Here is a 12,907-nt window from a genome sequence, read left to right as displayed (position 1 = left end):
GCGGCGGGCGGGGCCTGGGGGGTCCTCGCGCCTGGTTGGGCCAGGCTTGTTGCTGGGTAACGGGGCGGCGAGTTTCCCCTGGCAACGGCGGCGGGTACCGCTCACTGGCTGGCCGGGAAGGAGGGGGGGCGCGGGCGCAGGCAGGCCCCGCAGACCCCAGCAACAGCGCGCGGCCCCCGCCCCGCCGGGGAGCGGTAACCTTCACACGCGCCGGCCTCTCGGACCCTGCGGACGCCGGCGCCCCCGCCCAGCCCCCACCAGCTCCGGTCCAGCCTCCGGGCTTGGGAGGCTGACTACACAGAGGGGACTCAGGAGGTCCCCTCTCCACCGCGGAAGGCCAGGACTCAGGCCCTGCAGTGAAAAGTTAAGTCCTTCCCAACTCCCTCTTGCCGTGCCGAGAAATCTACTTCTCCAGAATGGCGCACAAGAGATTGGGGAAGGGTGCGCGGGTCTGCCCTATACTAGCTGGGACACACTTCTTCAGCCGGCACTTCGCTCGGAGACTGCTCCCGCCGGAAACGGCTCTGATTGCCTAACAAATACACACTCACTTAATCGTCACATTTAATTTGGGGTCCTGTGGTCATCCCCCCGTGTACAGATGAGGAAATGGGGCACAGAGAGGGGAAGCTACTTGGTCAAGGCCATCGTCTGCACCCAGGTCGCCTGGCTCAGAGTCTGGCCGGTTTATCACTGCACTGTGCCAAATGCCCCTTTAAGAGGCATTCATATTCAAAGTGAGAAACCAGTGACTGGCCCTAGGGCCACTGGTCTGAAAGCGCTGCCCCAACCTCGAGGTCCTAACTTCAAGTCCTTGTTTGGATTCTGAGAGAGTCAGTAGACCACCCCCCACACTGGTAGTAGTGATGCTGGGTAACATGTATTAAGCACCCACTAAATCTTAGTGCTTTATTTTTATCGACCTTCTCACTCTGCAAAATCCTGTGAGATAGGGCCCTTCACTGTCCCAACTCACAGATGACGACGTTGAGGCATGGAGACACGACCACTAACCCAAGGTCACACCGCCAGTAGGTGGCAGAGCTGGGAATTCTAACTCAGGCCATCTAGACCCGGAACCTTCTTTGGTGAGCTCAGCCTGCAGGTTTTGTGGGGGGGGGATGGGCCACAGCTGGGGGTCTGGTCTGGGAGGTTAGGGTGTCGGAATTTGGAGCAGAATCTGGACTAAAGAGTGGAAATCTTCTTCACTGGTGACACTACTTAGGGCCTGGTGACTCTTGGTCCTCTCCCATTCTCTCCCACACCTACCCACCAAGCCAGGGTCCTCCAGTCCTTCACACTCATTTTCTTCTCAGAAAAGCATCCCAGCACATCTGGCCTCCTGGTGTTTAGTCCTGGACTGGGCAGCTGGAAGGCCCTGAGCGGTGAGCTAACCCAGGGCTGGGGCCTGCTGCTCTCGTAACTTCATCACTGCCAGGCACAGAGCAAACACTGGCCATAACCAGTTACACGAGTGATAAGTGCATTTATTAGGCGCCTGCTACATGTCAGCCACTGCACTCAATGACTTCCATGCACAATCTCATTTAATAAATGCCTGCAGTGGCATTTCTCAAACGCCTTTACACTCAGCCTTTAAAGTCAAAGATACACTTTCTGCGTGACCTGGTGTGTACTCACCACACATCAACATTTTCACAAAACAGCATATTCCTTTGACTTCTTGATTTTGAACATGGTATTTTATTTTGTATTGTTTTTAAAAATCTGGTCAAGCCCTAGCTGGTGTAGCTCAGTGGATTGAGCATGGGTCTGTGAACCAAAGGGTCGCTGGTTCAATTCCCAGTTAGGGCACAAGTCTGGGTTGCAGGCCAGGTCCCCAGTAGGGGCTTGCAAGAGGCAACTACACAGTGATGTTTCTCTCCCTCTCTTTCTCCCTCCCTTCCCCTCTCTCTAAAAATAAATAAATAAACTCTTAAAAGAAAAAAAAAAGCCTGGCCAAGAGCCACTGGAGGTGCAGGTGGAAGGAACCTACTATGAAGGAGCACAGGGAGGTATTTGGGTGACAGAAAGGCTCTGAATCTTGATTGAGGTGTGAGTCTGTCACGCCCCACCAACTAGACCCTGAGAAAGAGTGAATTTTATTGTGTGTAAATATATTTCCATCAACCTGAATAAAAACAGTAAGACCCACAAAAGTGATTTCACAATCCATGGTTTGCACACGACCCACAGTTTGGGAAACTCTGGAAGGAAAGAAGGAAGGAGAGGAAAGAGAGAGGGAAGTTGAATTATTCCCCAATATTGAAAGCAGGGAGATTTTTTAAAAAAAGGTTTTATTTATTTATTTACTTTTAGAAAGAGGGGAAGGGAAGGAGAAAGAGAGGGAAACATCAGTGTGTGGTTGCCTCTCCTGTGCCCCCTACTGGGGACCTGGCCTGCAACCCAGGTATGTGCCCTGACTGGGAATCGAACTGATGACCCTTTGGTTTGTAGGCTGGTTGATTCCCAGTCCAGTGAGCCACACCAGCCAGGGCTGAGGGTAGGGAGATTTCAAGTGTGGTCTGCATTTCCTGCGTCTCTTGGGAACTCACAGGATCTGACTCTGTAGGAAGCCCCATCTGAGCACCAGACAAGCCCACCACTGCTCAGGACTGGCATCCCTCCTTGGCCAGCTCAGTGCTGGGCACTCAGAGGCAACTCACTCTGTGGGACAAGGTTTGAATGGGGGTGTGACACGGAGGGAATAAGAAGTTCCGGGGAGACAGAGCCCTAGGGTCCCAGGGGAAGAGAGGACTGGGGCCAGCCAGCCAGAGCTGTGGCGGGGAGTGACAATGGGAAGCTGAGAAGAGAAAGGGAACTGAAACCCACCAGGCGGGTGAGAGGCAGTGCAGGGGCTGCTGCCCGGGCATGTTCCTGTCAGGTGCCTGGGGTTCCTTCTGGCCCCGGGGCCACTGCCAGACTTGTGGCAAGTGTGGCCAGGTGTGTCTGCTCTGCAGTGTGTCCTGTTAGCAAGCCTGCGTGCAGGAGCCTCCCACAGGTGTGAGTTGGTGACTGTCTGTTGGGGGCCAGTTTCTTTTGTGTCTGACTTGATCTTTGTCTCTGAGGGTCAACTTCTGACAGGTTCACTGTGTCAGCTGTGAGCTGGGGTGGCTGTTTGTGTCCCTGTGGGAGTGTCATCTAGATCAAACTGTACGTCCAGGTATCTGTGACACGTGTGTGTGTGTGTGCGTGCGCGCACGCCTGCCAGCTCAGTGGGAATGTCCCAAATGCAAGAGCTCAGTCGGTGAGGGTGTCTGTGCACCTGTGTGTCGTTCTCACTGGGTCAGTCTCCCTGTCCTGGCGCCTGTGTCAGAGTCGGTGTCTGTATTTGTGTCTGGGTGTGTGTGTGCGTGTGCCCCAGGTCAGGGTGTGTTTTCGTGGCCCCACCCCCAGCCAAGGTGTGCATCTGGAAAACTGTGGCCATGTGTGAGTCCGCTCGTCCCCGTGGCCCTGTCAGCACGTGATTCCGTGTACCCTGGAGCGCGGTTCCGCGTGTGTGTGTGTCTGTCTGTGAGTCCCAGTCAGTGTGTCAGTGTGTCAGTATGGGTCCGGCTGTCCCGCGTCGCCCTGGGCCAGGCCCCGCCCCTGCCCCGCTGCAGGGAAACCCCCGGTGCAGAGGTAGGGGGCGCGGCGCGCGCCAGCAAGTCCCGACTTGTCCACAGCGGGCGGGCGGGGCCGTGGCGTCACGCGGGGGCGGGGCGTGGGACCCGTCGGGCGGGGGCGGGGCGGGACGGGGCGGGGCAGCCGCCGAGCTGGCCCAGGATCCGCCGGGCTGCCTGAGACGCGGCGCGAGCCACATGCGAGCGGGCGCCTGGCGGCCGCAGCAACAAAATCAGCAGCGGCGACCACAACGTGGACGCGCTTGCGGTCCGAGCAGCAGCAGCAGCCACAGAGACAGCAGCAGCCACTTCAGTTAGAGCAGCAGCAGGAGCAGTCGCCGCAGCGAGCGGCGCTCGGCGGGCGCGCCCTCCTGAAGGAAGCCGCCCGCCCCCGATCGCCGCCCCCTCTGGCGTGTTCATGCCCCCGGGGTGAGTGTGCGCACCCTGAGTCCCTGCTGGCCGCGATTGGCCAGGCCGGGTGGGCTCCCTGGAGGAGGTGGCGGGAATGCACGCGGAGAGCACTGGGGGCGCACTGCATCCCTACCGCGTGCCTCCCTCTCTTCCCGCCCTCCACTCTCACGAGGGACTCTGGACTAGGCTGGGGTCGCTGGGCTGGAGGCACTAAGGGTCGAGGAGCGCAGGTGCCTCAGCGGTCTGGCGGGTTTGTTTACAAACAATGGGGTGCAAGCTCGGCAGCGCCCCCTGGTGGCCAGTGCGGCCCCGGGGAAGTGAGTCGACCCCGGCTGCCCCGGCCTCCGCAGTCCGGGAGGGGCGGGGCGGGGGTACGGCACGGAGGGGTTGCCACACCCGGGGCGCGCGCCCGCTGGGGGCGGCGACAGGGGGCGGCTCGCGGGCCGCGGAGTCTGCGGCTCCTGCGGGCGGGGGCTGCGCCCCAGCAACAGCCGGTTATTGGCCCCGCGTTCGCCTGGCGGGCGGGGCGGGCGCACGTGGCGGCGGCGGGGTGGGGGGGGTTGTGACAGCGCAGGGGGGCGTCTGGCCCCGCCGTGGGAGCGCGCGTGTGCGGGGTTGTGGATCTGCAGGTGTCTCGCCTGGGTGTGTGCGTGTGTCTGGCTCCGAGTTGGCGTTGGGGTGTGCAGGGAGTGGTGGTGTCCGGCCGGCCGGGGTGTGCGAGTGAGTCCCCATGCGCGTTTGTGTGGAGTGCTGTGCGTCTGCCCTGCCTGAAGGGGTGGGGGCTCTGTTTCTGTGTGCTGTACCTGTGTGTGTGTGTTTTCTCTGCGAGAGTTGTCTGCGTGTGCTGTTTGGGGGTGATTCCGTGGTGCTGTGTTGCTTGTGTGTGCTAGTGTGTGGTTGTTGTGTGTTTGTGTGTTGCTTGAGTGAGCCGTGTTTGTGTGTTTGTATCCAGCCCGACGGGCTGTATTTTTGTGTGCTTGCGCGTCTTGCCTGTGTGGACTCTCTGTGACTGTGCGTATCTCCAGGGCATGTGTCTCAGCTCTGCGTTTGTGATGGTGTGCCTGCTGCATGCCCGTGTCTGTTTTCTGTCCAGGTGTCTGTGAGTTCTGCATGGTGTGTGTGTGTGTGCGCGTGTGGTGGGGGGCTGTCTCCGTCTCTGTTTGGCTTATGTGTCTGGCACTGGTGTCTGGGAATCGGAGACCGTGTCTCGGTGGGGTCTGTGCAGCACAGGCAGTGGGTGTTGCTGGCAGCCTCTTGTAGGGGGCTGTCTCTGCGTGTGTGTGTGTGTGTGTGTGTGTGTGTGTGTGTGTGTTGGGTCTGAGGGGCTTGTCTCCGCGATCGGCTGGCTCATGGGTGTCATGTGGGCTGCGTGTGTGCAGTGTTTATGTCAGTCACGTGAGACCAGTGTTTTCTGTGGGCACGTTAGGTGTGCGTGCTGCCAGGGCTGGGTGGGGTTAGAGTTAGTGGGTGCGTGTGGCATGTGGCGTGTCCGGGGCTGACGGTGGGTCATAGTGTTTTAAAGCTGGGGAGGAGGAGGTTGGGGGGGTGGGGGGCGTCTGCTGTTCTGTCTGGGTGTCACTGCCGGCGTGTGGTGTGCTGCGTCCGGGTCCGAGGACACGTGTCCTGGGGTCTGAGAGTTGGTGACAAGTGGGTGTGTTTCTATGGTGTTGGTCTGTGTGTGTGTGTGGATGCCTATGTTGATGTGTGTATGAGTGCTGAGGTGTGCATGCCTTATCTCTTGGATGTGTGTCGGGGGGAGGGGTATCTGTGTTTGAGAAGTGTTTCTTTCTGTGCTTGTGTTGGCTGCGCTTTGTGTGTGTGTGTGTGTGGGCACGTCAAGAGTGGGTCAGTGAGTGAGATGCTGACACTTTGTGTATGTGCGTGATGCGTGCGTGTGTGGGGGTGAGGTGGTGGGGATGGGCTGTGCTGGGCAGTCCGTACCAATTGTATAGCCCTTCTGATGGGCTGTGTGTGTGTTCACGTTTTGGTCAGTGTTTCTGTGTGTGTCCTGCAGAGTGAGTCGCAGTGTCTGACACTGGGGCCATCTCAGTGTTTCTGTGCAAGTGGGAGGTGAGGTGGGAGGTCACACTGGCCAGTCCTGCCTCAGTCCTTACATGTCTGTGTCGTGTGCCCTCCACACACACCTCTGGTTTTCACCATGTGGGTCCCGAGTCAGTCCCTGTGTGTTGGGGGGGGCCACCAGGGTGCCTAAGTGCCCTTCAGGTGTGCCCACCGCTGTGTCCCAAGAGTTGCCCCACCAGCCTGTCCTGTGTGAGCCCCCGTCAGTTTGGATGAGTCTGTGTTGTGTGGCTGTCACCCCTTATACACAGGCACACCTGTCAGAGCCCTGCTTCTGGGTCCTGGGTACACCCTTGTACTTGCTGTGAGAGCCGTCCTGTGTCCCCTTGTCCCTCCTGTGTGCCCATCACCCTGTGCTTGGGAGGCTGCCCTCGGCTGAGCCTGGGCTCAGCAGCCCCTGGGTAGGTGTGTGTCTTGTGTGGCCATCACCTACCTACATCTCCATCAGGGCCCAGTGTGTGTGGCGGGCACCCTCCCTGCCCCCACCCCACGTGTGCTCACCGCAGTGTGTGGGAATGGAGATGCCCTGCGGCCCCCTGTACTAGCTGGCTGACGGCACCTCTCTCCCCCTGTCCCACAGGCCCCAGGGAGTGCCATGGCCCGAGCACGCCAGGAGGGCAGCTCCCCGGAGCCCGTAGAGGGCCTGGCCCGCGACGGCCCTCGCCCCTTCCCGCTCAGCCGCCTGGTGCCCTCGGCTGTGTCCTGCGGCCTCTGCGAGCCTGGCCTGCCCGCGGCCCCAGCCGCCCCCGCCCTGCTGCCCGCTGCCTACCTCTGCGCCCCCACCGCCCTGCCCGCTGTCACTGCCGCCCTGGGGGGCCCCCGCTGGCCTGGGGGCCCCCGCAGCCGCCCCCGAGGCCCACGCCCCGACGGTGAGTGCCCGCCCCACACCAGGGATGGCGGGAGCTGGGCGAGAGGCACTGAGGAACTGGCCAAGTGGGAGCGGGCTGCGGGGGGGTGGGGGGGGAGGTGGCGAGCCGGCCGGGCCACAGGGAGGGTGTGGCCTGTGTGGTCTTTGTGTTGCAAGAAGCAGGAAGACGGAGTGGGAGGCTGGGGGGTGGAGGGGACGCTGAGTGGGAAGTCCCTCCTGGAATCTGACTGCAGTCCCCGAGTTGCAGCCTGTGGCCTTTCCCAGCCCCTCTCCCCTAGCCTGGGTCCCTTTAGCCTCCCTGAGGACTGTAGAGGTAGAGAGTGTGGGCAGAACAGGAGGACGGTCACTTCAGGACTTTGGGGAGGGGTCGAGGGTGGCCTTTTGCCATTATCTGCGTCTTTTTGGCCGAGGTCCGCCCTCTGCTCAGTCCTGGAGGAGGAAGGAGGGGGGAGGGGCCATTGTGTTAGGAAAGTGTGTGTATGGGGGGGTGAGCTTTGGGGAGGGAAGGGTTAAAGGTCCCCTGCCTGATGGGCCGTTAACCCTGTGGAGCCCGGTAGCCCCATCCCAGCCGGCACACTCGGAGGCAGGGAAAAGACGGTCCGGGTTGCCCTCCAGCCCCACCCAGTCCCTGGAGCCCAGGGAGGCTCAGAGAAACTTCTCCGACTCAGTTCCCTGGAAGTGGGGCAAGAGGGGACTCGATTTCAAGACCAGAGTCCCAGCCGTGGAAACTGAGGCCCTGATTTTGGGCCTTAGGGATCCCTCAGGCCAGGACCTGGGGTGACAGGAGGGAGGACGAGACGTCAGAGGAGTTGAGAAGGGGGTGGGGCTGGAAGGCATACCCCGCATCCCAGCCCCCCAGGCCGGTGCTCGGAGACAGCCAGCCTGGCCTCTGGTCTCCAGGCCACATCCGGAGGTGTGGCTTCACTGTGGTTGGACACCAGAGGCCAGGAGACCTGAGGCTTGTGACTCTGGGTGTAGCCAGTGGCTGTATCCCTGTGTGACCTTGGGCCACTTCTTAGGGTGGCCCTCAATTTCTCCATCTGTTAAATGGAGCAGGCAAAATCTGGCCCCGTTTTGGAAGAGAGGTACTCAGATTAGGTGAGAGGAAGGCCTTCTAGACTAACGTGGGCTAGACAGGTGACTTCCGAGAGGCCGCTCCAAGACCTCTTACTGCTTCCTGGTGTCTGGGGAGTAGGAGGTAACAACTCAGGCTCTAAGAGGGGACCGTGGAATTGCTAGGAATAAGGAGGCAAGCAGAAGAGAGATCAGGCGCCTGGAAAAGGGAGAAGCAGGCGCTGGCTAACTAGTCCCCCAGGAACACCTCGGGGCCTAGAGGGATCATGGGTGCTGACCACACCCCTCGGCTTTTCCCAGGTCCTCAGCCCTCACTCTTGCCCGCGGAGCAGCACCTGGAATCGCCGGTGCCCAGCGCCCCGGGGGCCCTGGCGGGCGGCCCCACTCAAGCAGCCCCGGGAGTCCGGGGGGAGGAGGAGCAGTGGGCCCGAGAGATCGGGGCCCAGCTGCGGCGAATGGCGGACGACCTCGACGCTCTGTATGAGCGGCGGGTGAGTGCTGGGGGAGGGGTAGACGGCAGGTGGGACTTCCCGCCGGGGAGGGGGCTGCGGGCGGCCCCGCCAGATGTGCCGCAGCTGCTGCCCTGCACGGCGGGGTCGCGCCGGGGACAGGCCAGTGGGAGGGGCGGCGTGGCCGGGGAGCCGCCGAAGGCCCCGCACGGCGGCTGGCACGGCCGGGCCGGGGTACGGGGCTGCCTGGAGCGCCGCGGCGCACCCGAGCCCGCGGCCGCGGGGACTGAGGGCGGCGCTCCGCTGAGCGGCTCATATATCCCGGGCTATTTATAGCCGGTGAGTCAGCAGCGGCGGCGCGGCCGCGCCCGCCCCTCCCACCCGCCCGCGCTGCAAGCGGCGCGCCACGCAGCTTCCCGAGCCGGGCGGGGGCGGGGCTCCCGGCGGGAGCGCCCGCCCCCGAGCCCGCCGCTCCTCCTCGGAGGAAAACAAAATATCTGAATCCGGCAGCAGGGAATGGAGAATAACAAACGCCAGGGCGCCCACCCGGCTCTCTCCAGCCCGAACCTGACACCCGCACTGCCTGTTTATTGAAAGCAAAACAAAAACCGGATGTTGTGAAGCCCCTTGTCCCCCTCTGTGACCCCATCGCTTTCCCCCTTCCCAAGGAAACCTCTCAGATTGGCTTGTCCCATTCCTTGGCAGGTGTGATTCTTTTACTCCATATTTACCAGGCCACGAACAATGCTGAGGACTGTGGGGCGTTTGTGGCGTGACCTGTAAGACAGAGAGTGTGTTTCCCTGCAAACTTTTTCCCTCTCCGTTTTTGCTGGAGATTCCTCTATATGGGCAGAGGAGCTTCGGTTGAGCCACTTTCACCGCTCCCTAGCTTTCTTTTGGATCAACATACAGCATCCACGCTCATTCTCTCACTGTTGGATCTTTAGGGTTTAAAAACAAATGTTTCACGTTTTATTTATTGGCTTTTTTGTTTTTGTTTTTTGGCTCTTCCAAATGAAGCACCTTTCCAGGAGCACCCATGTGTCTCCAGAACGGATACCCGGGTGGTCTCCCCACCCTTATTGAATGTTTGCTCACTTGCTCACCAAGATAGCTGTGCCTTGTGGCACCCGGAAGCCAAGTGAGGGTGGCAGGCACGCCAATCTGATGGGCCCCCCTTTGCTACCTCCTGGCTGTGGCAGTTGGTGGAGAGTGAAGAGGAGGCAGGGTCAGGTACCAGGCATCCCACCCTACCCTTCGGATGGTTTATCTGACCTTGTTCCCAACTCTGAGATGGGCTTCTCCTTCCCAGTATGGGAGTGGGAGAGGGCTGTCACTAAGTTTTTATTTTTCCTGGTGGGAGTCGTCTTGTGTCTGGCTTCCTTCTTGCCCACTTTCCTAACCATCTGGAGCTGAGAGGGTCCTAGAGGCCACCCCACGTCTTCATCCTGCCCCTCGAAAGAGGGCAGGGGTCAGCTTTGCCTCGACATACTTCTGTGCAGCCTCAGCACAGGTGAACTGTTTCCAGTTCTCCTCCTTCCAGATTGTTCTAGAATCGCTGAGACTGCAGGCTCCCTGCTCCCTCCATCCCACCACAAGCCTTTTAGGGGCGATCCAGCCCCACCCCTCAGCCCCTAGTGACTTCCGTTGGGTGACTCTGTCATCTGGAAATCGATGACATGCACTTCTGTCCTCCCTTGAGGTGACAACACGGGCTCACTTGGGCAGAGGAACTGGGGTTTGAGCCCAACCGATAATAAGAGTGCCTACGTCATAGCGTGGGCCGGCTGCGGGTGCAGCTCACCCTGAGGACCATGCCTCCTTGCTCCTCCATGCCCTGGGACCCCACTACGCTTGTGCCCCTGTCACGGGCCCACTCTCTGACTTCCTCTCCTCTCTCTTTCCCTAGAGACAAGAGGAGCAGCAGCGACACCGCCCCTCCCCCTGGAGGGTCCTGTACAATCTCATCATGGGACTGCTGCCCTTACCCAGGGGCCGCGGGGCCCCCGAGATGGAGCCCAACTAGGTGCCTGCACCCGCCTGGCGGACGTCGGGGACATGGGGGGCAGGACCCTCCCGCCTCCTGACGCCCTGGCCAGCGCAGGGGTTGTCGTCTGCACCATGTAGCATACTGGACTACCAGCCCTGCCTGTCCCAGGGGCGGGCCAGGGCAGCCCCTCCAGACCCAGCCCGGGCCTCGCCTGGGGTGCACTGAGGGAGATGCGGACTCCTGGGCCCCTGGCGGAGAAGCCGGGGGGAAGAGAGGGCTGATGGACTCAGCGTCTAAAGGCGGCGGTGACCGAGGGGGTGGGGACTGAGCCGCCCGCCTCTGCCGCCCACCACCATCTCAGGAAAGGCTGCTGGTGCTGGCTGCCCGTTCCAGCTGCAGGGGTGACACTGGGGGGGAGGGGTCTCCCACCCAGTGCTCCTTCACTTTGGGCCTGGCCTCAGGCCCCTGGTGCTTCCCCCCCTCCTCCCAGGGAGGGGGCCCGTGAAGAGCAAATGAGCCAAACCTGACCACTGGCCTCCTGGAGCCAGAGCACGGGGTGCGCCTGCCGGCTGCCCCCGCCCAGTGCCCAGCCGTCTTCCCTGAGCCAGCCGGCAGGTGGTGGGCATGCCTGCCTCACCTTCATCTGGGGGTGGCCAGGAGGGGCCCAGACTGTGAATCCTGTGCTCTGCCCGTGACCACCCCCCGCCCCCATCAATCCCATTGCATAGGTTTAGAGAGAGCACGTGTGACCACTGGCATTCATTGGGGGGGTGGGATATTTGGGCGGAAACCGTCCCAGCCTTAGTCCCCAGGGCGAAGCGCTGGGGGGAAGACGGGGGAGTCAGGGAGGGGGGAGTCTCAGAAGAGGGAGGAGTCTGGGAGCGGGGAGGGATGGCCCAGCCTGTAAATTTCTGTATATGCGCTGCTGTAGATACCGGAATGAATTTTCTGTACATGTTTGGTTAATTTTTTTTGTACATGATTTTTGTATGTTTCCTTTTCAATAAAATCAGATTGGAACAGTGGATACTCTTTCTGCCCTCCTTTCCCGCAGCGTGACCCGGTCTGGCCGGAGCCCCTGACCCGTCTGGGCCCATGGGCACACCTGACCGTCCGGGGCTGTCCCTGCGGAAAGGCCGAGAACCACGGCCACATGGGTGCCTGTCCTCCTCCTACTCGATGCAAAGCCCTGTGAGGGTGGGGGGCTTGGGTGCTTTCTCATTTACTGCTCCCCCACCTCGGCTAGGGTATGTCATGGGGGCTCGGTATTTACTGACACGTGGATGACCTGTGAGGAGCCCCAGGGAACATGTCAGTAATGAGATGGACCTTGTCCCTGCTCCCATGAAGGCACAGAGTGACATCTGGGGGAGCATTGAGCTAAGTGCAGAGCAAGGTTCACCTGTGTCTCTGCCCTGAGGCCTAGCCCAGTACCTGGCTAGGTACCGGTGTTAAGAACTGGTGTTGAATGCATATAAGGGGCCCTGGCTGGTGTGGCCCAGTGGACTGAGCACTGGCCTGGAAACCAAAAGGTGGTCAGTTTGATTCCCAGTCAGGGCATATGCCTGGGTTGCAGATCAGGTCCCCAGTAGGAGGTGCACGAGAGGCAGCCACACAGGATGTTTCTCTCCTCTTTCTCCCTCCCTTCCCCTTTCTAAAATAAAATATTTAAAAGTATATATATAAAAAAAGAAGGGTGCTCCTACAGGGCGACTAGCCAAATGCTTTTCTGTGCCCTATCCCACACAAGACTGGCAGACAGATTCAGATCCCAGCTCTGCCCCTTCCTGCTCTCCTCTCGGGAGACGACTCTTCTCCTGAAAGTCAGGGCCAGAGGGAATTATCAATTTGTTGTTCCACTTGTTTATGCACTCATTGGTTGATTCTTGTATGTCCCCTGACTGGGGATCGAACCCACAACCTGGGTGTATTGGGATGATGTTCTGACCACCTGAGCTACCCTGGCCTGGCCATCTTTTTTTTTTTTTTAAAGATTTTATTTATTTGTTTACAGAGGAGAGGAAGGGAGGGAGGAAGAGAGGGAAAGAAACATTGATCAGTTGCCTCTTACACATCCACAACTGGAGTTCAAACCCTCAACCCAGGCCTGTGCCTTGACTCGGAACTGAACTGGAGACCTTTCCGTTCACAGGCCGGCGCTCAGTCCACTGAGCCACGCCAGGCAGGGCCAACCATCTTATTATAAGTGACCGAGTCAGAATGTTTGCTTTAGTCATATATATTTCAAATAAGAATTTTTTTTAAATTTCTCCATTTATCTACCATTCCTAATGCTCTTCAATGTGTCCTGGAGTTCCAATTTTCTAATGCGACAGTACTTATTTATTTATTATTGATTTTAGTGAGGGAGACAAAGAGACAGGGAAACATCAATTTGTTCCACTTATTGACACATTCATTGGTTGATTCTTCT

The 12,907-nt window shown here is 59.7% G+C and overlaps 1 protein-coding gene across 3 annotated transcripts; it reads left to right on the top strand.

Annotated features, from left to right (window-relative positions):
• Positions 1 to 2,874: 2,874 nt before the first annotated feature.
• On the top strand, positions 2,875 to 11,500 carry BBC3 (BCL2 binding component 3). 3 transcript variants are annotated; one of them, XM_045845307.1, is made up of 4 exons: positions 2,875 to 3,001; positions 6,673 to 6,961; positions 8,335 to 8,525; positions 10,393 to 11,500. In XM_045845307.1, exons 2-4 carry the CDS (start codon positions 6,688 to 6,690, stop codon positions 10,507 to 10,509), a joined length of 582 nt encoding a protein of 193 aa, XP_045701263.1. In that variant the 5' UTR covers positions 2,875 to 3,001; positions 6,673 to 6,687; the 3' UTR covers positions 10,510 to 11,500. The 3 variants fall into 3 exon arrangements, with proteins under 3 accessions (XP_045701263.1, XP_045701262.1, XP_045701264.1); XM_045845306.1 differs by lacking the exon at positions 2,875 to 3,001 and adding an exon at positions 3,754 to 4,031; XM_045845308.1 differs by lacking the exon at positions 2,875 to 3,001 and adding an exon at positions 4,450 to 4,507.
• The last annotated feature ends 1,407 nt before the right edge of the window (positions 11,501 to 12,907 follow it).

The sequence above is a fragment of the Phyllostomus hastatus genome, unplaced genomic scaffold (genome assembly GCF_019186645.2).
Source record: "Phyllostomus hastatus isolate PE091 unplaced genomic scaffold, TTU_PhHast_1.1 phas_contig_468, whole genome shotgun sequence".
Taxonomy (NCBI): domain Eukaryota; kingdom Metazoa; phylum Chordata; class Mammalia; order Chiroptera; family Phyllostomidae; genus Phyllostomus; species Phyllostomus hastatus.
This window is presented reverse-complemented; position numbering and strand designations above follow the sequence as displayed.